Here is a 27,688-nt window from a genome sequence, read left to right as displayed (position 1 = left end):
AAAACTTTCTCCAAACATAATAATTCCATGAACTAAAATAAAGTTAAATTTGATTTAGTGAAATAGAGGGTTCACTTTTTTTGAGTGTAGTTAAGTTATAAATTTTCTAAATTATTTTCTATTTATTTCTTACAGTTTTTTCATAAATATCATAATATTCCAGCTATGTTCTTTTCCATGTTCCATGTTCTTTTAAGAGAAAAATATTTTTGTAGAAGACCACAACTGTTTAGAAAAGAATCACGTTTCTTTAATTGGAGCAAAATTTTTGTCATCAAAATATGGATTGATACACTCACTACAGAATTCAAAATTTGGAAAGTCATTTTTGTACTTATTTATGTGCCTAAACATTTTTGGGGGGTTTTGAAAAAAAAATATAGAATAATTTAGATTTTATTTTATACTAGCGTAACCCGTCCCGCTTCGCTGCGCCTTCCGTAGTGTTTACGTAGGAACATTTTGCGTTAACTTAATCAACCATATCCTTCGTGCTGAAAACAAATTCAAGAAAATTTGAATTCTTTCAAACAAATCGGACAACTTGCCTTTCCACCTTCTACGTTGTCTGGCAATTTCATGTAAATTTAAGTTTTTACTTAAAAAAAAGTCTGTGAGAAGCCTGTGCAAAAATCATAAAATTATGTACCGAATTCCCATTTACGGACAACCCTCTTTAAATTTTCAAGCAATTGGACAAAAGAGAACCCTCTCCCCACCATCGCTCCACTCCGACCAGATATCCGAAAATCACACACCCTATATTAAATTCACAGTAAGTCGACAAAGTTTATTTCACTGTTCCAAAAATCGACAAAGTTTATTTCACTATTCCCCTTCCCCAACCAGATATCGAAAAATCATGTACCCTGTATAAATTTAATCACCTCCTCCCACGTTCCCTGTAAATTTCAAGTAGATCGGAGAAGGTTAGATTTTGCTCTAATGTTTTAAAGAGACGTCAATTTCCCCAATAAACACACTGAAGTGAATAGCAGCCTTCCCTGAAAATTCCAAGAAAATCTAGAAACTTTCCTTCAAGTGTGGAGCAAGGAGAAGGTTCCCTCCCTGTCCAAATACCCAAACAACAACAACAACAACCATATTGATTTCATAACCTTCCCCTACGGCCTTTGAAAAATTCAAGAAAACTTGAGAATCGTCAGGTTTAGAGGAGGTCCCCCTCTCCGACCAAATATCAAAAAGTGATTTAGCCTATCTTGTGTAAACGTCCCAGAAAATGTCAAGCAAGTTATAAGCCCAATTTTCAATAAGCAGTGCAAGGGGCAGCCCCTCTTCCCGTCCAAAGATCACAAAATCAGGTATCCAATATTAATTTCACGTCCTCTGTAAATTTCAAGTAAATTGGAAAAGCTTAATTGTTTCTCTGTATGTCCTTAGGGAGAAGCGGATGTCTGTCTACCTATGCCCTTTTATTTTTCCCCGACCAAATATGAAAAAATCAGGAACCTGATATAATGAAACCTCACCCAATTTTTCCGTAAAATTTCACTCGAAAGACATTAGTTTTGTTTTCACTCTACTTTAAAAAAGTCGGGCGGGGACCTCCCCCCCAACCAAATATCGAAAAATAAAGTAGCCATTCTTTGTCTAGACACCCACTTCAACCTTCCCTGAAAATTTCAAGAAAATCGGATAATTTTGTTCAAAGTTTCAAAAATTCGGGCAAGGGGGAGGTCCCCCTCCTCGTCCACATATGAACACAACAGCTACGCCATATTAATTTCATGATCTCTGTAAATCTCAAGTCAATCAGAGAATTTTAGTTTATTTACTGTACTTTAAAAAGTCGTACAAAGGGGAGGTTCCTCTCAACGACTTAATTTCGAAATATAAAGTAGCGGATCTTGGTCCAGATGTCAATCCCAATCTTCACTGACAATTTCGAGCAAATCGGTCAACTTTTGTCCAATTTTAAAAAATTCGGACAAAGGGGAGGTCCCCATCATCGACCAGGTACCCTATTTTCACCACATGAGCGCCCCCTACCATCTCTGAAAGTTTCAAATAAGTAGCTTCAGCCATTTTCGAGCTTACCCGGAACATACAAACAAACAAATAAACAAACATACTTTGAATTATATATATGAAGATTATTGTATAAATATTTTTTCACAAATTACCTACCATTACCTAAAAACTGTTGGGGGTTTTGAAAAAAAAAATATAGAACAATTTAGGTTTTATTTTATATTATTCTGTAAATATTTTTTCAAAAATTACCTGACACCACTGTTCTAATTTCTTCAACAGATGGCATCCCAATAAAAACCTAAATTATTTTTTGTTTTCTTGTTTCTCATACATTACATATTTTTTGTTTTATTTCTCAAACGGCATCCCTAATAAATGATTAATTTTGCTCTAATGTCATAGATTGTAAAAACTGAAAATTCCATTTGGCCAACGTAATACTCATATTCATAATGTAATATTCACATAATTCATCTATTTTCCTTCTAATGCCACAACACCGTTGTAATTGTGGTTTGTATTTCCCATAGCATTTTTTTCTACAAAATTTTCTTCTCAATAACAATGACTTTGGTTATTAAGCTAGTGTAAATCAAGCATAAGCGGCTTCCGTACACTCAAGAAAATTAAATAGGATATGATGTAGAAATAGTTTCCCATTTCTTTTGTAACATAATATCCTTCTGTCTGTTTATTGTGATCCTTCATATAAACGAACTATAATACAGAAATTTAGCACAAATGACTTTATTGCACAAACACAATTTTGATATAGGTCCCATACAGAAAAAGTCGACCAAAACTATTTCCAATAAAAATTTGATTGAAGTTGAAAACGTAATCAATTAAAAAAATATCACAAAAATCACAAAGTATTAAAAACTTAAATATTAACATACATTGGTCATTAAAAGATAAATAAAAAAATAACTGTTTTTATTTATTTATTACTTATTATAAATACAAATTATAGTAAACTTATTTATACGCCCTCTAGATGCTATCGGCCTAAATTAACTGATACAATAAACTTTTTAATGAAATTCAAAAATAAAATCAATTAAGAAAATTATTAAAAATTTGCTTCAATTTTTGCACAAGGAATATATTTGATAATATCGTCAAGTGTGGCAAGTTTGATTTAAATCGGCTCAGATTTAGTTATAGCCCCCATTATGCATTGTTTTACCCGAGTTAATGGTGTTAAGTGCAAGTTTTTGGCGCATTTTGCTAAGCACAGAAAATTTAAAGTTTTTGGGTAAGGAACAATTTTTTTCAAAAATTCCAATTTTTGGGAAATAAAAAATATGAATTGAAACCTTAATAACTTTTCAACTAATTGTGATATCATTAAGAGTTTTATTGATTTTTGCAGGGAAATTTGTTCCAGGAAATATTGCTGAATATACCATTACCAACATTGGTATCAAAAATTCCCAAAGTGAAAAAACGTTATTTTTTGTAATTTGAATATTTCTCAGCTGTTTACTGATAGGATGATAAAACCTTTTAAAGTTAGTTAGTGGACACATAGGGCTTTTGGAAATGGATTTTCTTTTTGAAAAATTGCCGATTTTCGAAGGAGAAGAACTCTATACAACTTGATCAAACTGACCAACAAAAGCTTTAATCTTATCCTTCTTTGGTGTTCTATAAGAAACAAGAAAACAAAATGATTGGGTAAAATCTATACAAAAAATGTTGCAAAACAGAAAGAATGCATGAGCCTTTTTTGAAATTCTAATTTGTTGACTTTACAACTTTCAATCCAAAGCAAATATGTACAAAATTGTTTCTCTTAAAATTTTGAGAATTTTGTAGGGAATGCAGTTAAGAAGAGAAATTAAGGATCCACTCAAACACGGAGTTTCAAAATATTGACCCCACTTTGTCAAAATTTTGCAAAAAATTAAATTGTGGGGCTCATATCTTGCTAACGGTAAACGATAATCGAACACGCACGCTATTGGCTCATATAGAGCCTAGATTTAAAGCTAGATAACCCCAAAAAAATGTTTTTAATTTGAAGAAGCAGCATCTCTGGCTCGGAATCTATACCAAAATCCTTAATGGAAGATAAAAATCTTTGAATTCAAGTAAATATTTTTTGTATTGTAGTCGAAAGAGGTGTCCTTCAATTCTTTATTTTAAAGACACTTTTTTTGGAATCCACCGGGTCGCGGATTTAACCCCATAGGGTCGCGGGTTCAACCTCCGGTGGATTATCGCCTCACAGTAATGCTGGTGACATTTCCAAGTGTTTTTCAAAGTTTCTCTACTCCGAAAAAAAGTAAACTGTTTTATAGGAAGAATAAACTTACTCGTATGAAAATTCAACTAAATTGTACTCCACATTTTGAGGTTTCCACAAAGCGTTGTTAAAACCAGGAAAATTTAATGTCCTGTTGTACTTTTTAGCCGCAGTTCACTAAATTAAACCCTCTCATAGAAGGAAAAATTAACTAAAAGGAAAGAAGAAAATCATTGGCGCCAAATCATGACCATTTTAACCATCTGTAAGTAGTTCATTCTTACTATTTTTGGGAATCGTACGAAAATTTTCATTTGATTTAGTTCATATTGAACTTATGTATACGGTCATTGAACTTTATACTTACGTTTAGTTCATAAAATGTTTGAGTCACGAAAATTTCATTAGGCTGAGTAAAATTTAGCAAAAAATAATAAAATTTAACTTCAAACAAATATTTTTTTGCAATAAAAATATGTTAAAAATAAAATAAAATAAAATAAAATAAAATAAAAAAGGTATCACTCAGAGAGAAAGTGATAAGAGAGAAGTTCACCACTGCGGTATCACAATGGACTGAATAGTCTAAGTGAGCCTGAAGTATCGGGCGGCCATAGTGCCTAACCGAACTTAAAGACACTATTTGCTTGAAATTTGTCATATGCTTGAAGTCGAGTCTAAAAAATTAAATAGTGGTTAATACGTTCCATGGATCCTTGAATTACATTTCTTTTCGTTAAATTTAGGACATGTCTTGGAAATTTCCCTCCTTCCTAAAGCCTTTGAAGTAAAGCAAATTTTCTTTCAAATAAAGAAAAAATATATAAATAATCTTTGTGTTTGTTTTGGGGATTTTTTAACTTTGTTTTGCAGATTTTTTTGGAATTAATAAACATATTTTACTTTGAAGTATCCATTATATATTAATAAATTTATTTTAATTACAAATTATTGGGCAGTACCAACTAGACTAATAGAAATGATATAATGAAATTTTTCTTGTTATAAATTATTCGAGTGTAACACAAACCACAATGATTTAATGAATATTTTTCTTTGCTTTACTTTTCAGTGCAAAAAAATGGAATTAAGTAATTTTGGTGCAACGAAAAAAATGTCACGCGAGGAAAGGCGTTACTCAGTGCCACATGGTCCGAATTCTCCATTGCCACATGCGGCTTCCGAAGACTTGCACGCATGGTCAATATATAGGTAAGGCAGATATAGTATAGATAATGGAAAATGTAAATCGAAAATTAAATAAAGAAACATCATGCCGGTTTATTTATAAAATGCATAGCGATATGGGTGCAGTTTTCTGTTTCCGTTTCATTTTAGGGTGGTGGTGATGGTCATTTATGACATCGCTCTTTATTTTTTTGAAACAAAATCACCACCACTAACCAACATTATGGTAAGCAATATAGATATTATTAGGTTTTGTTTTTGAATTAAAATTAAATAAGATTCAAGTACACGCTTGAATAGAAGCCAATGAACGGAAACGGAAAGTATCATAAAATTGCATTGAATACCGAGATATTTGAAATTTATTCTATGATTGCTTTTGATCATTGGGTTTTCAACATCAGCGACACAAGATTGCATTAATAGCTGAATCCACTCCCTGACAGAAGCTGCTACCACTATGGGTTTTTTTGTACCGACTTGAATTTATTGTTTTCCCTCCCATATTGCCTCAAATCAATCTAAACCACATCCGTTGATTAACTCAATTTAATTCAATTGATTGACTGATTTCATGCGTTTTTTGTTTGCTTTTCTCTGCACGGCAAATTGCACCTGTTGTACGTGGATGAATGAATTTAGGCAAAATCTAAATTCTGATTTTACCGATTCAGCTTTGGGCTCCTCTGACAAATCACCGCTGCCATATGGAAATTTTCAACTACGCGATTCCACAGTACAATCAATACTCAATCATCCGCGTTATGGACCCAAGTAAGTTCAGTACACATAAGAACTGATTACAATTCGTTGTTTTTGTTTCTTTTTTATTTCTTTTGCTTCTTTCTATTTCAGATCACCATTGGGCTCAAATATGTACACCTATTTGAAATTTGGTTTACCTCGTGTTTTCCCTCCTAATGCTGGCTCACAGCGCTCACATCGACCCGGCCCGGGTCCTGGTGGAGCTAGAGGTGGCGTCAGTAGCGGTGGTGTGAGTGGTCGCATAAATCGTGGTTTTCGCGATAGCTCTGCAGGTCCGGCTGCCGGCTCTTCCGGTTATGATAGCAGTGACAATGAAACAACACGCAGTCGAGGAGCACCGAATTTAAGGTAAGCCACAGAAAACCTCAAGTTCAAATTTCGAATTCTAATCGAATGATTCAAACTAACGTTTTCAATATATAGCGATTTACTATTTAACATAAGATCTGTTCGTGTAATTATCACAATTTTTTCATTTACTCCGAAAAGCCAGCAAAAGAGTTAGATTTTAGAAATAGAAAAGTTGCATGTTTTTGCTTGTCGTTTTTCCCAATAAAAACTTGCAAGAGTAAATATATCTTACAGTGTCAATTTGAAAAAGAGCAAAAACTATAAATATGTTTGTTTTTCTACCCTCCACCATAGAATGGGGGGTATATTAACTTTGCCATTGCGTTTGTAACACATCAAAATAGTGGCCTCAGACCTCTAAAGTATATGAATTCTGAGAACGGTTGGTAGAATTCCCCTAAAAATGGTAGATTTTTTACAGTTGAATTGGTAGAATTCTTGATGGTTTCGTAGATTTTGCAATACATTCTTCACTAACTAAAAGGTACTCACAAAATTTTCTACAAAAATAAAATTTTGACAAAATTTTTTATAGAAGTAAAATTTAGACAAAATTTTCTACAGAAATACAATTTAAACAAAATTTCCTATAGAAATAAAATTTTGGATACAATTTTCTATAGAAAAAAAAATTATAAAACTTTCTATAGAAATAACATTTTAACAAAATTTTCTATAGAAATGAAATTTTGACAAAATTTTCCATAGAAATGAAATTTTAACAAATTTTTCTATAGAAATAAAATTTTGACAAATTTTTCTATAGAAATAAAATTTTCTATATAAATGAAATTTTAACAAAATTTTCTATAGAAATACAATCTTGACAAATTTTTCTATAGAAATAAAATTTTGACAAAATTTTTCTATAGAAATAAAATTTTAACAAAATTTTCTATAGAAATAAAATGTTGACAAAATTTTTCTATAGAAAAACCATTTTGACAAATTTTTCTACAGAAATAAAATTTTGACAAAATTTTCTTTAGAAATAAAATGTTGACAAATTTTTCTATAGAAATAAAATTTTGACAAAATTTTTCTATAGAAATAAAATGTTGACAAAATTTTTCTATAGAATCAACATTTTGATAAAAGTTTCTATAAAAAAACTTTGACAAAATTTTCTATAGAAATAAAATTTTGACAAATTTTTCTATAGAAATAAATTTTTGACAAAATTTTCTATAGAAATACAATTTTGACAAAATTTTCTATAGAAATAAAATTTTGACAAATTTTTCTATAGAAATACAATTTTGACAAATTTTTCTACTGAAATAAAATTTTGACAAATTTTTCTATACGAATAAAATTTTGACAAATTTTTCTACTGAAATAAAATTTTGACAAATTTTTCTATACGAATAAAACTTTGACAAAATATTCTATAGAAATAAAATGTTGACAAAATATTCTATACAAATAAAATTTTAGCAAAATTTTCTATAGAAATACAATTTTGACAAAATTTTCTATAGAAATACAATCTTGACAAAATTTTCTATAGAATTACAATTTTGACAAAATTTTCTATAAAAAAAATTGATAAAATTTCTATAGAATCAAAATTTTGATAAAAGTTGCTATAAAAATAAAACCTTGACAAATTTTTCTATAGAGATAAAAGTTTGCAAAATAAGATTTGTTTTGTGTGGTAGTTTTCTGGTAAAATTTGTTTCAAATGTTGGTAGATTATTTTTTACTCGTGTGGCAACCGTGATTCTGAGTCGTGCTGAAATTCTGAGTCGATCTAGCGATGTCCGTCCGTTCGTCTATGGAAACCATTCTAACTTCCGGACCAAACAAGCTATCGACTTGAAACTTGGCACAAGTAGTTGCTATTGACAAAATTTCCTATAGAAATAAAATTTTCTATAGAAAAAAAATTATAAAACTTTCTATAGAAATAACATTTTAACAAAATTTTCTATAGAAATGAAATTTTGACAAAATTTTCCATAGAAATGAAATTTTAACAAATTTTTCTATAGAAATAATATTTTGACAAATTTTTCTATAGAAATAAAATTTTGACAAAATTTTCTATAGAAATAAAATTTTGACAACTCTTTCTATAGAAATAAAATTTTGACAAAATTTTCTATAGAAATAAAATTTTCTATATAAATGAAATTTTAACAAAATTTTCTATAGAAATACAATCTTGACAAATTTTTCTATAGAAATAAAATTTTCTATATAAATGAAATTTTAACAAAATTTTCTATAGAAATACAATCTTGACAAATTTTTCTATAGAAATAAAATTTTGACAAAATTTTTCTATAGAAATAAAATTTTAACTAAATTTTCTATAGAAATAAAATGTTGACAAAATTTTTCTATAGAAAAACCATTTTGACAAATTTTTCTACAGAAATAAAATTTTGACAAAATTTTCTTTAGAAATAAAATTTTGACAAATTTTTCTATAGAAATAAAATTTTGACAAAATTTTTCTATAGAAATAAAATGTTGACAAAATTTTTCTATAGAATCAACATTTTGATAAAAGTTTCTATAAAAAAACTTTGACAAAATTTTCTATAGAAATAAAATTTTGACAAATTTTTCTATAGAAATAAATTTTTGACAAAATTTTCTATAGAAATACAATTTTGACAAAATTTTCTATAGAAATAAAATTTTGACAAATTTTTCTATAGAAATACAATTTTGACAAATTTTTCTACTGAAATAAAATTTTGACAAATTTTTCTATACGAATAAAATTTTGACAAATTTTTCTACTGAAATAAAATTTTGACAAATTTTTCTATACGAATAAAATTTTTTACAAAATATTCTATAGAAATAAAATGTTGACAAAATATTCTATACAAATAAAATTTTAGCAAAATTTTCTATAGAAATACAATTTTGACAAAATTTTCTATAGAAATACAATCTTGACAAAATTTTCTATAGAATTACAATTTTGACAAAATCTTCTATAAAAAAAAAATGATAAAATTTCTATAGAATCAAAATTTTGATAAAAGTTGCTATAAAAATAAAACCTTGACAAATTTTTCTATAGAGATAAAAGTTTGCAAAATAAGATTTGTTTTGTGTGGTAGTTTTCTGGTAAAATTTGTTTCAAATGTTGGTAGATTATTTTTTACTCGTGTGGCAACCGTGATTCTGAGTCGTGCTGAAATTCTGAGTCGATCTAGCGATGTCCGTCCGTTCGTCTATGGAAACCATTCTAACTTCCGGACCAAACAAGCTATCGACTTGAAACTTGGCACAAGTAGTTGCTATTGATGTAGGTCGTATGCAATAGGGCCATATCGGACCACTTTTAGTATAACCCCCTTATAAAGCGACCCCTACAGTTGGCTTGCGGAGCTCCTTGGAGCAGCAAATTTTGTCCGATTCCGTTGAAAATTGGTACCACGCAAAAATTGGTCCATATCGGACCAAAATTATATGTAGCCTATAATTATATAAATCCCCGCAATCCATGGTGGGGAGAACATAAGATTCGGCCTGGCCGAATCATAACTTATTTAACAATACGGAAATAAAAACTATTGGCTTAGATTTTATCATATTAGCTCTTTCGTGTTATTAAAAATCGTAATAAAGGGTGATTTGTTAAGAGCTTGATAACTTTTTTTTAAAAAAAAACGCATAAAATTTGCAAAATCTCATCGGTTCTTTATTTGAAACGTTAGATTGGTCCATGACATTTACTTTTTGAAGATAATTTCATTTAAATGTTGACCGCGGCTGCGTCTTAGGTGGTCCATTCGGAAAGTCCAATTTTGGGCAACTTTTTCGAGCATTTCGGCCGGAATAGCCCGAATTTCTTCGGAAATGTTGTCTTCCAAAGCTGGAATAGTTGCTGGCTTATTTCTGTAGACTTTAGACTTGACGTAGCCCCACAAAAAATAGTCTAAAGGCGTCAAATCGCATGATCTTGGTGGCCAACTTACCGGTCCATTTCTTGAGATGAATTGTTCTCCGAAGTTTTCCCTCAAAATGGCCATAGAATCGCGAGCTGTGTGGCATGTAGCGCCATCTTGTTGAAACCACATGTCAACCAAGTTCAGTTCTTCCATTTTTGGCAACAAAAAGTTTGTTAGCATCGAACGATAGCGATCGCCATTCACCGTAACGTTGCGTCCAACAGCATCTTTGAAAAAATACGGTCCAATGATTCCACCAGCGTACAAACCACACCAAACAGTGCATTTTTCGGGATGCATGGGCAGTTCTTGAACGGCTTCTGGTTGCTCTTCACTCCAAATGCGGCAATTTTGCTTATTTACGTAGCCATTCAACCAGAAATGAGCCTCATCGCTGAACAAAATTTGTCGATAAAAAAGCGGATTTTCTGCCAACTTTTCTAGGGCCCATTCACTGAAAATTCGACGTTGTGGCAGATCGTAAGTCTATTCATGATGAAATGTCAAAGCATACTGAGCATCTTTCTCTTTGACACCATGTCTGAAATCCCACGTGATCTGTCAAATACTAATGCATGAAAATCCTAACCTCAAAAGAATCACCCTTTACGTCATCGCATTTTAAAATTCCAAACTCAAATAATTTCACCATAGGCATTCCCAAGGCAATAAGTAAAATAGTATTTTAATACTTTCATACAGTGTTAATTATTTAAATAAATATTTCACACCATGATAGGAAACGGGAATTTCTTATATTCTGCAATATACAGTTTAGTTATCATTTAATTGGAAGAGGTTGTCCAAGCTATTGGGAGAAATTCTGGTAATTCATTGAAAAGCATTAATCTCAGGCCTCGTTCAAGAAAAAATGAGGTAAGAAAGGAATTATATGTTTTTTTTTAAGAATGAAATTTCAAGATTCTACCCATCAGAGAATGAAAAAGAGTACTCACGAGATTGGATATCCCAATACTTACTCATATTGGGATATATGTACATTGAATTGAATCATAATTTCTAAATTACATACACACAAAAAATAATTTTTGGATTCAATCCCGAAATTAATTGATCCAATTAATTTTTAATTGAAATGTCTTCATTCACCGAAATGATAGCATCAATCACCGAAGTCAATTAAAAAATGAATTAATCCAATTAAAATTTTTGTTTTAATTAAAAAATTTGTTGAATCAATTTGATAAAATTTTCTATAGAAATAAAATTTTAACAAAATTTTCTATAGAAATAAAATTTTGACAAAAATTTCTATAGAAATAAAGTTTTGACAAATTTTTCTATAGAAATAAAATTTTGACAAAAATTTCTATAGAAATAAAGTTTTGACAAATTTTTCTATAGAAATAAAATTTTGACAAATTTTTCTATAGAATACAATTTTCTCCAAATGTTGGTAGATTTTTTAATTGAATATTTTTGAAAAATCAATTAAAATTTTAATTGGAAATATTTTGTTGAAATTTTTTTTCTGTGTAGATGGTTCAAAAATTTTTCTACCAAACTACTAAAACACGACATTCAATTTTTTGTTCTGTACGTACAACACAAAAGCATATTACTGTTTGGAACTGACTTTTTGCGAAAAAAACCAAAAATAAAATGTCAGAAAATTAATCTTTGGAGCTGAGAAACGGATCATCTATGCAGTCTATCTATAATCTATAATTTATATGAGAAACATGCATATCAGTACTCAATACTCGTACTTGTGTATATCTAAATGCATACACGCCTATATCGATATAAAATGCTCCCATTAACCAATGAAACAATAATGACCTATATAACAATCACAACCGTATGGTAAAGGATATATAGCATTTGTTAATAATTTTATCTTTATGCACATAAATCTTGAATTTCAATACTTCGACTTATAATTTTCAGAAAATATCGTAGTGAATCGGATTTTCGTGCCATTGGTGGAATACCTTCATCACGTCCCGATTCCCGGGCTCAAGGAATACCAATGTCTGCCCTAAGACAAGCAAATAGTCGAGCAAGTATAGCAGGTAAGTCCACAAGATAGACAAACTAATGCATCAGTTAGTAAACATTTATGAAATCCTTTGCAGTGGGTACTCATGTAAATAATCATCACCACCAACATCACATGCCCAATGGTAAACACTATGGTCATCGATCACACAGTGAAGCTGATCTTTTGGCCGGTGCTGGACCCTTAGGTGGTCATGATATGTACGATTATGGTGGAGAATCCAGAGTGTATACAACTTCTCGTAATCGTCATCATCATTTGGAGCATGGGAATGGTGGCAGTCATATGTCCAATTATGGCGGAGGAGGTGGTGGTGGTGGTATGTCACAACGTAAACGCTCTGAAATTGGTTTGGTCTATCCAAATATTCAGGTGCATTGTTTGGATGTGAATCCTTGTTTGAGAGGCGTATCACTTCAGGCCAAGGGCGGAGATTTATTTGCCATTATGGCTACATCACAGAAGGAAGGCACAGCACTGACGGAATGTCTGGCCGGTCTAAATGAACGCATCGGTGGTGAGATTTTAATCAATGGTCAACAGATAAATCGTCGTGGACTACGAGAATTATGTAGTTATGTGCCAGCTTTAAATGTCTCCTCCATGGATCCAAGAATGAGTGTACAGTGTACATTAAACTTTCATGCTACATTAAGAGGACCCATGGATCGAAGTGATCTGAAGGAGAGGGTAAGTTTTATTATTATTAGAATGTTTAGAACAATAAGTCACCTTAAAATTAATTTTATCATTACTGAACTGAACATTTTTTAAATTTGAAAAAAGGAAGAATCCATGACTGTACCTTCCGATTTCTTGGAAATATTTGCACAAATCTCTAAAATAACATAAATTGCGTTGAGGCCCCAAACCTGCTAAATTGAAAATACTCAGATCGAGCGGAGTTTATATTCAAATGAAAGAGTAGATTATGAATATGGTAGAGTGGATTATGATTAAGAACAAGAGAGAAGTTCACCAATGTGGTATCACAATGGACTGAATAGTCTAAGTGAGCCTGATACATCGAGCAGTCACCTAACCTAACCTTGAGAATATGGAAACTAAATAAAGAATTGTTGCCCCAACGGGGCCCTATAATTTACCAGTTAAGAAGCCATAGGACATCTCTTCGCATCGGACACTGTCAATACGTCAAAGGAGACGCATACCTCTTCATATCTCATTCGGAAGTTTACGAGAGCTATTGCAGTAGCCCACTGCTTACGAGCTCTTAAATTTCAATGCTTCGGGTGCTCTATTCAGTTGTTCGCCATTCTTGGCTAGGAGATCACGAATTCTTGTCTCTCTCTCTCTCTGTAGAGAAATTAAACTTCTTTGGACCCCCTTATGCATCAATCACCGTATCGTCGCCAAAAGTGACTGAGATCCCTGCATCTCTCCCATTGGGCTTCCAAATAATCCAAATCTTACCCAGACCTGAGCCTATGTTACATTGCTTCAGGGGCTCTAGAAATCTGTTGCGCTTATATTCAATGGCTTTTTTACTAATCTCTAGATTCAGTATACTGGCTGACCAGCAGAGTTTTAAAGACATAGCTGGAACATCACTGAAACAGCGATTGCTATAGTCTCTGAATTCACGCCAAATGACGATTTGGATTGATTAGCGCCCAGCATTAGTGCACCGTTGTGAAATGTTTGGCATGCTAACCTAACATAAAAAGGGCCATGGATACAATCCCGTTTTCGACTAAACACCAAAAAGTTTTTCAACTGTGGATAATCTCCTCTCAGTAATGCTGGTGATATTACTTAAAGTTTTACTGTAATGTTAAAGGCCTAACCTTGCATAAAAAGGGTCATGGATTCAATCCCAGTTTCGACTAAACACCAAAAAGTTTTTCAGCAATGGAAAATCTCCTCTCAGTAATGCTGTTGAGATTACTGAAAGTTTCAAAGCTTTCGAAGTGGTTTCACCGTAATGTGAAATGCCGTCCAGAAGCGGCATATAAACAGAGGTCATTGAGCTAAAAATAGAATCGGTCAGAACTCCTATATAAGAGAGGAGTTCACCACTGATGGTATCACAATGGACTCAATAGTCTAAGTGAGCCTAAAATAACGGGCTGCCACTATTCTTGCCTAATCTAACGCCCAGCGTTCAAAGTATATGTAGCCAAAAGGTTCAGCAAGTGAAGAGAATTATGGAGAGATGGTCTGAACCCAGTTTCTAGACTAACCGGTTTCTAGTCTAACTTTGTGTCATATCAACTAACTACTCTACTTTATTTACTTCCAGATGGATGTGCTCATAGAGGATCTGGGCTTAACCACAGTTCGTGCCTCCAATGTGTCATCTCTAACACATTCTGAAAAACAACGTTTAAGTGTAGCCTGCCAATTACTGGCACAATCTTCCATATTAGTTTTGGATCAAGTCACATCAAATATGGATATATTTGATACATTCTTTTTGGTGGAATATTTAAGGCAATGGTGCAGTGGTGGACGTATTGTTATAATGACTCTACAACCACCCACATTTGAGATTTTATCTATGTGTTCTGGAGTTTTACTACTGTCGGGAGGAAGAACTGTATTCTCGGGTAGTAGAGCAGATCTGCCAAGACATATGGGAGAATTGGGATATCCATGTCCGCCTTTTAAGAACCCAGCAGATTATTATTGTAAGTATTCTGAATTTTCAAAAAGATTTAAATATGGGATCTAAATTTTGTTTTTCAATTGTTTTTTTAGTGGATTTGGTAACCCTTGACGATCTGTCCTCGGCTGCCTTACTTGAATCTTCAGCCCGCATAGAATCATTGGCCAATTCATGGGATCACATGAATTCAGAACCTCCACTTGCTGCCCCACCAGCCTCATTGCCTAGCTTTGTAAGAAAAGCTGGATTTTTTGGCCAATTTAAAGCCTTAGTCAAACGTTTCGCTGCCTATAAACAACCGGGATCTCTATTAACCTGGATTAGCAAACTAATATCGGCAGCTGTCCTATCACTCTGTATAGGCTGTATATTTTGGGATGTACCAGCCTCCGATCCCCAATTGACATACAACGATCGCTTGGGTTATCATCATTGTGTCATGGCCCTAATGTATTGGCCACTTTTGATGTTAACCATCCGTGATACTCAAGAGGATCGTCGACATGCTGAAAGAGATATACGTTTGGGATTATATTCGAGATCACTCTACATAATAGTTCAGGTGAATACATTGAATTAAGTGAAATTAAAAAAAAATTTAATTTTATCTCTTAATTTTTCTCAGAGTTTATCCGGTTTATTTCCAAGTCTATGTATTTGGTTAGCCTATCTTTTACCAGCACATAGTATGGCTGGTTTATATACCTATACTACTAGTAGCGATACTGGTATCTATTTGTATATGGGTAAGAATCGATTTTCTTAGTTTATTTTATAACTTCAGTAATTATTTTTTCTATATTTCTCTCTAGGTTATATGCTCCTGTATTTGACAGTTATACAAACTTTGGCATTATTCTGTGCCCATCTAATGCCCAGCAAAGTTTCTTCAACCATTTTTAATGTTTTGATAACATTGGGTCTTACTGCCGTTGGTGGATATTCTGTTCATCCCAAAAATATCTCCAAATTATGGTCATGGTCTGAGTTAATATCGCCCGAAAAATGGCTTCTGCCAGTTTTAGTACAAGATGAATATAGTGCAGAAACTTTAGCTAATTCAGCAGGTTTACAATTATGCCGCAATAAGCAGGTAATATACGTCGCTTTTATTACTTCTTCTCTCAATATGTTTGAAATTCTTATATAGAAATCCCGAAGATAAAAATAGTTCCATACTTCTTGATATGTATATTTGAACTCTAGTAGAAAAAACTTCTTATATTAAAGAAATGTGTTATTAAAATTTAACCAATGAAAATTGATATAATGAAATTTTACGTACTATTAACAAATATTTTTTGTTTTAATGAAAATATTTCATAATATCAATGAAATGGCTCAATTTTAAAGAAATTCCCCTATATACAAAAAATCTCCTCGATCTCAAATGATTTATCGAAAAGTATTGTCGAAGTATTTTACATTCGTTATACGAGTGTTGCTTTTTATATTTCGGAATTGGGTAATCCTAGTGTTGCGTCTGCGAGCTCTATCGTAAAGCTTCACATTGTTGAGGTTATAAGTACACAAAACGTTTAACATACGAGCGCTATTTGGGTTGTTTACAGCAACTTAAAAGATTAATCTCGCCCAAAAAAATTAAATTAAATTGCGAACATTTTCGTGCGATTATTTCTCAAAACTTTCGACGTGGCTTCACTCAACAACAGTGCACCGATGATCTTAATTAAAGTTTTAGCGATTCATCTCCGTCAAGAACCAGTGTTTATCGATGCTGAATTCCAAGACGAATTTCTTGAAGATCGCCCAAAATTAGTTACGAGTATTCCCATATGGTCTGGTTTACGATTTTGCAAAACGCAAAATTTTGGATAACTTCTGAACCATTCCATCTTTTGCCAATAAATTGTTGCCAATTAATTTCCTTATCCATAAGAACAGTTAGAAAAAATTTCGCATTATATATCTTTGTGGTTCGAAAAATAAAGGTTGAGGAAAATTTTGCATTTTGCGAATTCGTAAACCAGAACATGGGGGATTGTTCCGGAAACTATTGATGCTGTGATATTGCAAGATCGTCATGTTACCCACCGTAAGATTTTATATATATTTGTAGTTAAGTTTATTTTTTTTTTTCAAAAATTTCCACAGCCCAATTAAATTTTCCTTTTTATGTATGTCTCAAACATTTTATGAACTAAACGTGGGTATAAAGTTCAATGACTGTACACTAGGTAGGGTCACGGCCTAAGGCAAAAAAAAAAGTTGATGCAGTCACCCCCCAGTTTTGTAGCATATTTGAAGACAATTTCAGAACACGAAAACTTTTTTTTTTCCGTGCACCCTACGACCCCCCGAAATACAATTTACTGTGCTGTGTCGTCATTTGAAGTCCGATCGAAAAGAAACGCATATCGTTGTTCATGGTTGATCAGGGGCTATATTTCGTGCATTGGTCATTTTTGACTCCGACGTCAAATTTGATTTTTAATTTTTTTATTTCGCTTTGTATACCCCTATGATGCCCATTTCTTATAACCATTATAAAGATCTTATCAAAATATGAAACTTTTCCTTTGGAAGTATTTAATTATATTCATAAACAAAAAAGTTACAGAGATTTTAAAAAGTCAATAGGTCACCCTACACCATCAAATAGCTTTTGCTGTGTTGTCATGATATCCGATCGAAACCACATGCACATCGTTATTCACATCTACGAAATTAATTTGAAAGGTATTTAATACACACAAACTGTTTATCTGTAAATTTCTAACCGTATCATTGTATACATACTCGTTGTGTGCACTACGGCATTTTCTGCGTTATGCAAAGTGCATGTGTTTTTGCTAGAACAATTTGAGAACAGTAGGCTCTCAAATTGTTCTAGCAAAAAATCTAACAAACACTTTCGCTACATGATTTCTTAAGTCTGTCCATATTTTTGTGAGAGAAGGCTGTTGATAGTATTTGAAAAAAGTGAAAACAAAACGAAATTCGAAGCTCGGGTTATCGACAAAACTAAATTACCAACAAATCATCAAGTTATTGAATTCCTTTTATATTTAAAGAAAGCAGGCACCGCAAGTGTTAAAAATGAATCTACTAGTCATGTTACAGACGATAAACGATTGGGTTATATAATATCCAAAATTAAAAGTCGCCAACAACATAGTAAACTTGATTCTAGACCGGATTTGTTATAAATTAATTCTAAAAAGTTGTTAGCCGCATAATAAAATTGTACAATTAATAAACATGAAATGTACTCAAATCAAATACAAATCTAATCTAATATTTTCTTGTTTAAAGTATTTACTCATGTGACAACATTGCTCACCATTGTGAAGATGACAAGAAAACGCAAAAAAAAATACGGCGTAGTCAGATGTTGAAAGGCAGAAATTTAACCAATGTGTAAGCAGCATAACGATCTTCGTAATTTTCCACAATTCCGTTACCACTTACTTTTATTGTTAGATTGATTGTTAGATTTTAAAACAGTAGGCTCTCAAGTTGTTCAAGCAAAAACACAAGAACTTTGCATAACGCAGAAAATGTCGTAGTGCACACAACGAGTATGTATAATGATACGGTTAGAAATTTACAGATAAACAGTTTGTGTGTATTAAATACCTTTCAAATTAATTTCGTAGATGTGAATAACGATGTGCATGTGGTTTCGATCGGATATCATGACAACACAGCAAAAGCTATTTGATGGTGTAGGGTGACCTATTGACTTTTTAAAATCTCTGTAACTTTTTTGTTTATGAATATAATTAAATACTTCCAAAGCAAAAGTTTCATATTTTGATAAGATCTTTATAATGGTTATAAGAAATGGGCATCATAGGGGTATACGAAGCGAAATAAAAAAATTAAAAATCAAATTTGACGTCGGAGTCAAAAATGACCAATGCACGAAATATAGCCCCTGATCAACCATGAACAACGATATGCGTTTCTTTTCGATCGGACTTCAAATGACGACACAGTACAGTAAATTGCATTTCGGGGGGTCGTAGGGTGCACGGAAAAAAAAAAGTTTTAGTGTTCTGAAATTGTCTTCAAATATGCTACAAAACTGGGGGGTGACTGCATGAACTTTTTTTCGCGACCCTATCTACTGTACACATTAGTTCAATATAAACCAAATCAAAAGAAACTTTTCGTACGATACCCAAAAATAGAACTACAGTATGGTTAAAATGGTCATGATTTGGCGCCAATGATTTGTTTGCCAACCAACCGTCGAAGACGGATCACTTTTCACCACGAAAATGCGAGCTCAAGCACCTGCATTTTTGAGCACTGAAACCATCGATTTGATGGGTCATCCGCTGTATAGACCTGACTTGGAACTGAATGACTTCGTTTTATTCCAATGCTTAAAAAATAAAATGAGAGGTTAACGTTTTTCGACACCTGAATAAGGGATTAATGCATTCAGAATGCACGTTTTGAAGCTGCCTCAATCAGAGTAGCAAAAATGCTTCGATAATTGGTTCAAACGCATCCAAAAGTGTATATATATTTTGAAAAATATCATTCATATTTGTATTTATGGATTATGGATCATTCATATTTGTATTTATTCTTCAAACCCCGAAATATAAAAGGCAACACTCGTATATGCGGTGAAAAACTTTTTTCTACATATTATTACAATATTTATTCGATCTTGTTGGACAAGAAGGTTAAGGAAATTGATACGGTCAAAATTTGGTCAAGGGAAAACGCGTGTAAATCGGTGAAATCGTTTATTAAAAAAATCAAATTAAATTTCTTTTTCAAGTTCAATTAGTATAAAATGCAGGAAAAATATTCAGTTAGGCTTTCGCTTTTCCAAATCCGAATTGCCGGGCCTCACGCTTGACACCTGCCATCAGATTTTGTACAGCCACCTTGTCCACCTTCTTCGCCGCAGAAAGCCAGTTTGCCTTGAACTACTGCTCGTCCTTACCAGTTTTTTGGTGTTCTTTAGGTTCCGCTTGACAATAGCCCAGTATTTCTCAATTGGGCGGAGCTCTGGCGTGTTGGGAGGGTTCTTGTCCTTGGGAACCACCTGCACGTTGTTGGCGGCGTACCACTCCATGGCCTTTTTACCGTAATGGCAAGATGCCAAATCCGGCCAAAACAGTACGGAACAACCGTGTTTCTTCAGGAAAGGCAGCGGACGTTTATTCAAACACTCTTTCACGTAAATTTCTTGGTTGGCAGTCCCGGAAGCTATGAAAATGCTGCTTTTCAAGCCACAGATACAGATGGCTTGCCAAACCAGATATTTCTTTGCGAACTTTGACAGTTTTATGTGCTTGAAAATATCTGCTACCTTTCCCCTTCCTTTTTGACGTATAAAACTCCTGTCCCGGAATCTGCTTATAGTCGGCTTTGACGTAGTTTTCGTCGTCCATTACCACGCAGTCAAACTTCGTCAGCATCGTCGTGTACAGCCTCCGGGATCGCGCTTTGGCCGTCGTATTTTGTTTATCATCGCGATCTGGAGTCACTACCTTCTTGTCAGTCGATAGTCCGGCTCGTTTTTTGGCTCGATGCACGGTTGTAGACGATACACCCAGCTTATTTGCGGCATCTCGGAGAGAGAGGTTAGGGTTTCGCTTGAAACTACCGGCAACTCTCTTTGTCATCTCAGCGACTTCCGGTTTTCGATTTCCCCCCGATCCAGACTTCCTGGCTGTCGACAAACGTTCCCCAAACATTTTAATTACATTTGTAACGGTTGATTTGGCAACTTTTAGCGATTTTGCCAGCTTTGCGTGCAAGTAGCTCGGATTTTCGCGATGCGCGAGCAAAATTTTGATACGCTGCTCTTCTTGCTTGGGCGGCATTTTGACAACTGAAGAGTGCATTCCAAAATCAAAATAGGAGCAACATACACACACCTTCAAAATGAGGGGTGTTCAGGTTTTTTAAATGCAAAATTGAAAGAAATACGTCAAGTTTATATTGACCAAATTTTGACCGTATCACCCTTTATACACATGTTTCATCGGCTAATTCGAAATTCCATAGCCTTTAAGTTTTATATGCTAATTTCTTAACACCCAAAATGAATCATATCCCCCAGCCAGATCTACACTAAAGGTTATGTAAATTGAATTATCCCAGCAACAAATGGAGCACTATTTCAGCAGGATTGTAAGGGAGAGAGGCAGTATCAACTACTTACAAAACAACCGGATCAGCGCTGATTTTTGTGGGCGATGTCCCGATTTAGAGCAGTTTAGTTTGATTACACATTTACGTTATTGCCACTGATTCATGCACTGTGGATGCACTGCCTACTTTATTGTATACTAAAAAGCGCAACTAAACTCTTACTGCTGAAGTATTTTTTGCTGGGAGGGAGCCACGGTGGTTCAATGGGTAGCATGTCTGCCTTGCATACACAAGGTCGTGGGTTCGATTCCTGCTTCGACCGAACACCAAAAAGTTTTTCAGCGGTGGATTATCCCACCTCAGTAATGCTGGTGACATTTCTGAGGGTTTCAAAGCTTCTCTAAGTGGTTTAACTGCAATGTGGAACGCAGTTCGGACTCGGCTATAAAAAGGAGGTCCCTTGTCATTGAGCTTAACATGGAATCTACTACAGTAGAGTCAGGCTTGTGTAGATTGGTATTTTCTTTCGAATAATTTAATAGTATCAATTCCATTAATCTTCTTGTCCAATAAACTCGAATAAATATTGTAATAATATGTAGTATAAACAATTTGGATATGAAACTAGCCTGCATTGATATCATGCTAACATGTAATTAGAAAATCTATTTTACTTAATAAATATTTTTGGTTCTATCTTCCCTAGGTGCAACACCAAGAGATTATCGTTCAACAACCCTGTCCACCACCGAATGGTACCCATGTGCTAGTCGATTTTCAATTACTGCCACAAGATCATAAACTGGATCCATCGTCTACATATGATCAGACGACATCATTCGCTTTGGCTCTAACATCGATTATAATCTTTGTGGTAACGTTTTTCGTATTTGTTTGCAATTGTCGGCAAATGTTTTGCAAAAAACAAAAGAAGACATATAGAGATCGTCTTTAAGAAGAAGTAAGTGCATCAGAGATTAATTGGAATCAGCAACGATTCCACTTAATGTAATACTACTACGTAGATGAAAAACAGATCAAATTCGAAAACTGTTGGTATTTAGTGCTGCAATATTTTTAAAATTTAATTTTAAATTAAAACAAAAATCCGAACCAACTATATAATTTGTTTAGATTGTAGGTTTTTTTAAACGACTTCCATAGGATTACATAGTCTAAATTATTTTCCTTAACGTACGTATTTTATTAATGTATAATTAAAACTAGACGCACATATTGATTATGCATTTATTTCATTTTGTTATGTAACGTTCGAATTTTTTTTTTTATTTAATTATAATGAAATTTAATTATAAATGATAATTGGAGATATATGTCTTCATGCATTGGTCATTAAAAAATTTATTTAATATATTAAACAATTGTTGCAATTATTAATTTTAATATTAATATAATAACAAATTTAAAATTATTCTTAATTTTAATATAATAATAATACAAAATGTGTATTTATCACTAAAAGAATTCTATACATATCAAGTAAAATTGTAATCTTAAAACATATTGAAATATTGTAGAAATTGAGTTATAAGTTATTTAATTTTTTTTTATTCAAATGTCATAAGACAATATCGAACTAATCTATAATAAGACATATACTGTAAAATAAATATTAATATAAAAACACATAGCATTGAGTTTAATTTTTTTTTTGTGTATAACTATTATTATTAAAATTAATAGGTACACTGAAAAAATAGTTAAAATATTTCTTGTCCTTAAAATACGAATGATTAGCATAGAAGACGAAATTCTCTGACTCAATGTTTTCCTTGATTAAAAGTCGACAAACATTTCAAGGTGTTTTATTCGTAGAGTTAGAAGATTTGACTTAAAGTGGTTATCTGTGCTTAAAAGAAAATTCTATAGAACTGAAGTCTACACACCGAAAACAAGCGTTGAATAATTCTTACGTACCCTCCACCTAGAATTGCGTAGAAAGTTCTACTAAACTCTGTCATCCATAATCGAATTATGTGGTTTGTGGTAACAATTGCCGATGGCAAGGTATCTTAAAACTTCTTAACATTATCTTAGTACATACACGCAAAGAAAAAAAAACGTTTGGAAAACGTGTACCGAAAACGTTTTTCTTTCGTTAGAGTTTTTTTAATTTCTTCGAAAATTTTAAACTTTTATCACCAAAAAATTCGTTTGTTACAAAATTTTTATTTTTTCAATAAAAAAATTATTTTTGAACCAACAACACAGTACATTTCGTTTATATCAAGCACTGTTCTTTTCTGACTTTAAGTCTTTAATAAGACACATTTTACAGTTCATAGTCAAAATTTTCGGAATCTTTCGAACATATCTTGAATATATGTAAAAAAAAAATCTTTTTGGAGTTCGGTCGTAGCAGGGCTCGAACCCACGACCCTTGGCATGCAAGGCGGACGTAGCAACCACTGTTCCACGGCCCAACTAAATGTTTGTTTCTTTAAATAAAGTTTGTTTAATCGGTTCGTGGGCGCCGCAAGCTATGCTATATTAATATAACTTATATGGATAATTACACCCTCAAAAAAAATCGCTTCTGTAACATATACTCCCAAACATATTTTGCTTCAAGCATATAAATTTTTGGGTATTGCCCAAACATTTATATGTTTGATTTCTTCCAATATATAATATGTTTGAAAGCATATTGGTCTAAACAATATAATATGTTTGGGTAGTCTAAGTTCCAAACATTTTGTATTTTTCCATCCAAATTCAATAATGTTGTCTTCCAAAAAACTATATGTTCTTATGTGAACGTATAATATGTTTGGAAACATTTTGAACCCAAAAATATTATATGCTTAGAAGAATTTTCTCCCAAAGAAGATTGTGCTCAAATTTTTTTTCTGCCTAATTGTATATTCCCTCACATTTTTCTCACTTCCACGAGTTTTTATCACCTTTTTCTGTAATACAAACATTTTAGAAGAAATTATTATATTTTATAATTTTTTTTAATTTTACCTTTTGCCGGACGGGGATTCGAACAGCGGACCACACAGTTTGTAAGCCAGCACACTAACCACTGGCCTACGTAGCTGTTATGGTCATCAAGAGATAATTATCGTTATAAGTTATATTTATATAGCATAGCTTGCGGCGCCCACGAGCCGATGCAAACATAACATTGTTTAACAACATAACATTGTTAAACATACATTTGTTGGCAGCGTGGAGCAGTGGTTGGTCGTCCGCCTTGCGTGACAGGGGACCTGGGTTCGATCCCTGCTTCGACCAACACCATTTTTTTTTTAAATATAGTTTTTAACATATATTACAGATACGTTCGGAAGTTCCCGAAAAGGTGTTCAGCATTACATACTATTATATTAAATTTTTACTACGAAATTGTAAAGTGTGTTTTATAAAAGACATAAAGTCAGAAAAGAAATAAACGAAATGGACTGAGTTCAAATCAAATATTATTTTTTTATTGCAAAAATAAAAATTGTGTAACAAATAATGGTTTTTGTATACAAGTTTAAATTTTCGAAGAAATTCAAAAACTCTTACAAAAGAAGAACGTGAAGTCGAGTATATATAAATATTTTTCCATCGAATCCTAAGGTTAACGATAACCATTCAAAAGCACATTATATTTAAATTCTAAACAGTAATTTTACAACAGCACATAAATTTATTTTGGTGTTTGTTGCTAGCATGTAACACCATTAATTTAGAAATACAGATAAATAAGAATTTTTATTAACGAATAATTTTGTTCTTAATTTAATTCTTAAGTCCGGTATAAATTGGTATTATCGCGTTAAAATGACCATGTTTACCCTTTTACTTTTCTTTAATAATTTCTTTTAAAGAAAATAAACTTATTCAATTGTTGCTTTGGATCTTTCCCCACCATGTTATAATACAATTTACCGGAAAAAATTGTAATGTTATTCTGGTTTTGCCGCTAAAATGAGAAATAATTTTAGCGGCAAAACTTGAACTCAATGCCCACTTTTATTTTCGAAAAAATCCGTCAACTCCTCTTGGACTACTCGTTAATAAAGAGGAACTAATCTTTGTTTTTATAGATCTTCAAAGGTCGATACTTTCAATGAAGTCGTGTTGTCGTTATAATTAAGTGATTTGACTTAAAAATGGGTATCATAACATGAAAGAACAAATTTTGGACTAAGGTCAACTTGACTTTAATAATCCAGAAAAATTCTTTAAAATTAATGAAACTGTCTTTAAATTTGTTGCATTTTTGCATCTTGACTACAAGGCAAAATTCATTCAAAAATAGGATATGTTTTTCAATACTTTATTTTAAAGACATTTTTTACTTGAAACATAGCATAATTTCTACTGGAAGTCTTGTTTTTAACGGACATTTTATAGCATATGAAAAAAAACTGAAAAAGCGAAAAATTGAAATGTGCTTCGTAGAGTCAAGTACACAAAACCCCATTTAAAAGAGAATTGTGTCTTAAAAGCATCCTTACTTGTATTCTACGCTTCTTTGGTTCGGAATCAATATCAAAATTGTTAAAGTGGAGACACAATCTTTGGAACCGGACATGCTTTTTGTTCAGTGTATAGTGCCTTTTCGTTAGTTTTTATGAAGATCCCTTTAATTACCTTTGTTTGAATATTTTGACTTACTCGTCCTACGTTCCGATTTGTTTTGACGTTTGACGTACATATACAATTTTTGGCGAAGTCTTATATCACAACATATATATTTTTACTCATAATATGTAAATTTATACTTGTTTATATTCACACATAGTATTTTTCCTATATTTAATGAAATTTTCTTTGTGTATATATATTTGTAATGCGCCAATTGGTTACTTTCATTATTTTACTTCCAGCATACACTTTGTGTCTCTTTGTAAACACATATATGTTTATGGGCTATTTCTAAATTAATATATGTTTGCATCCAAGCATATTATATTTACAAACATTTTATGTCCCAAACATAATATGTTCTAACATATTAACATATATGTCCCAAACATATTATGCTAGTTTATGAACATTATATGTTTACACTCAAAAATATTGTGTTTCAAAATTTGAGTTCCAAACATATAATGTTTATACCCAAACATATGAAAAACAGTCTTTTTCGTCCGTGTAGCTGTTGATGACAATAACAGCTACATAGCTCAGTGGATAGTGTGCTGGCTTACAAAGTGCATGGTCCGCAGTCCACAATGGACTGAATAGTCTAAGTGAGTCTGAATCTTAATCGGGCTGCCACTTTAACCTATGGTCCGCGGTTCGATTCTCCGTCCAGGCGAAAGGTAAAATTTTAAAAATTTATAAAATCGTACAATTTCTTCTACATTGTTTGTATTACAGAAAAAGGTGCTAAGAACTAAAAAACCTCGTGGAAGTGAGAAAGATGTGAGGGAAAATGCAATTAGCCAGAAAAGATTGTTTTTTGAGTTAGTCTTTATGAAATTGTTTCTACATCGTGGAAAAGAATATCACAAACAGTATATACTTTTATTCCAAAGAAACTTCCTTACATCGAAAAGCAAATTAGAAACGAACTTTGTTTGCCTAAAATTTCGTTTGGGAGGAAAGAATTATTTTTTTGCGTGTATGGAGGCAAGCCAAATCTGAGAATCGGCTTATATGGGGCTATATATAATTATGGACCGATAAGGACCATTTGTTGCATCGTTGATAGAGGCCACGTGCCAGCGCCACTTATCAAATTTCAACCGGATCGTTTGAAATTTGCTCCTCAAAGTGGATCCGCAAGCACAGTTGCCACATGTGGCAACCGAAATACTCACATGGACGAAATTTTTCATCGCATAGACGAAATCGCATTGATAAAACTGAATCGTCAATGTGACGAACGCTTTGTTACTGTTTGATAGATTTGTAGAATTCTTGAAGTTGTGGTAGATTATGCAAAATATTACTCTCCCACTAAGAGGTACTTAAATTTTCTATAGAAATAAAATTTTGAGAAAATTTTCTATAGAAATAAGAATTGACAACATTTTCTATAGAAGTTAAATTTTGACAAAATTTTCTATAGAAATAAAGTATTTTCAAAATTATATATAAATTCAATATCTTTCAAAATTTTAATTTTCGTGTTAGATCATTTTTACAAAATCCATTGTGAGTAAATTCTCTTTTTTGTAGAAGTAGTAACTTTCCCTCTTTGATGGTACAAGCTAAAAACCTTATAACCTTATATTTAAAATTCGACTTATTTTAAATCTAAAAACCTTATAACATTTCAAATTCGACACAATTCAAGAGATATTTATACACCCAAAAAAATGTTGCTAGTAGGAGAGATTTTTCAAATATTTTTTTTTTTAATTTGGTAGATTTTCGGTCAAAATATCTTAAAATGTTGGTAGATCTAGTTTTGGCACAACTGGCAACCGCAAGCCGAATCTGGTGATCGATATAAAGCAATTTTTGGTGGTTATTAGATCTGGTGAAAGTGATTTCAACAAACGGACAGACAT

General features: G+C 32.4%; 1 protein-coding gene across 1 annotated transcript in view; it reads left to right on the top strand.

The window, feature by feature from the left end:
- Positions 1 to 22,541, top strand: part of LOC142222077 (ATP-binding cassette sub-family G member 8) — a gene marked incomplete in the record, with an annotated part of 132,533 nt that extends 109,992 nt beyond the window's left edge. Inside the window, 10 exon segments of the mRNA XM_075292023.1 lie at positions 5,322 to 5,458; positions 6,077 to 6,208; positions 6,290 to 6,547; positions 12,379 to 12,503; positions 12,567 to 13,180; positions 14,754 to 15,141; positions 15,212 to 15,681; positions 15,745 to 15,865; positions 15,932 to 16,212; positions 21,913 to 22,541. Coding sequence (XP_075148138.1) covers positions 5,328 to 5,458; positions 6,077 to 6,208; positions 6,290 to 6,547; positions 12,379 to 12,503; positions 12,567 to 13,180; positions 14,754 to 15,141; positions 15,212 to 15,681; positions 15,745 to 15,865; positions 15,932 to 16,212; positions 21,913 to 22,161 — 2,769 coding nt within the window.
- Positions 22,542 to 27,688: the final 5,147 nt, after the last annotated feature.

The sequence above is a fragment of the Haematobia irritans genome, chromosome 1 (assembly GCF_050003625.1).
Source record: "Haematobia irritans isolate KBUSLIRL chromosome 1, ASM5000362v1, whole genome shotgun sequence".
Classification (NCBI taxonomy): domain Eukaryota; kingdom Metazoa; phylum Arthropoda; class Insecta; order Diptera; family Muscidae; genus Haematobia; species Haematobia irritans.
Note: the sequence above shows the minus strand (reverse complement) of the source record. Positions and strands in the feature narration are given on the sequence as shown.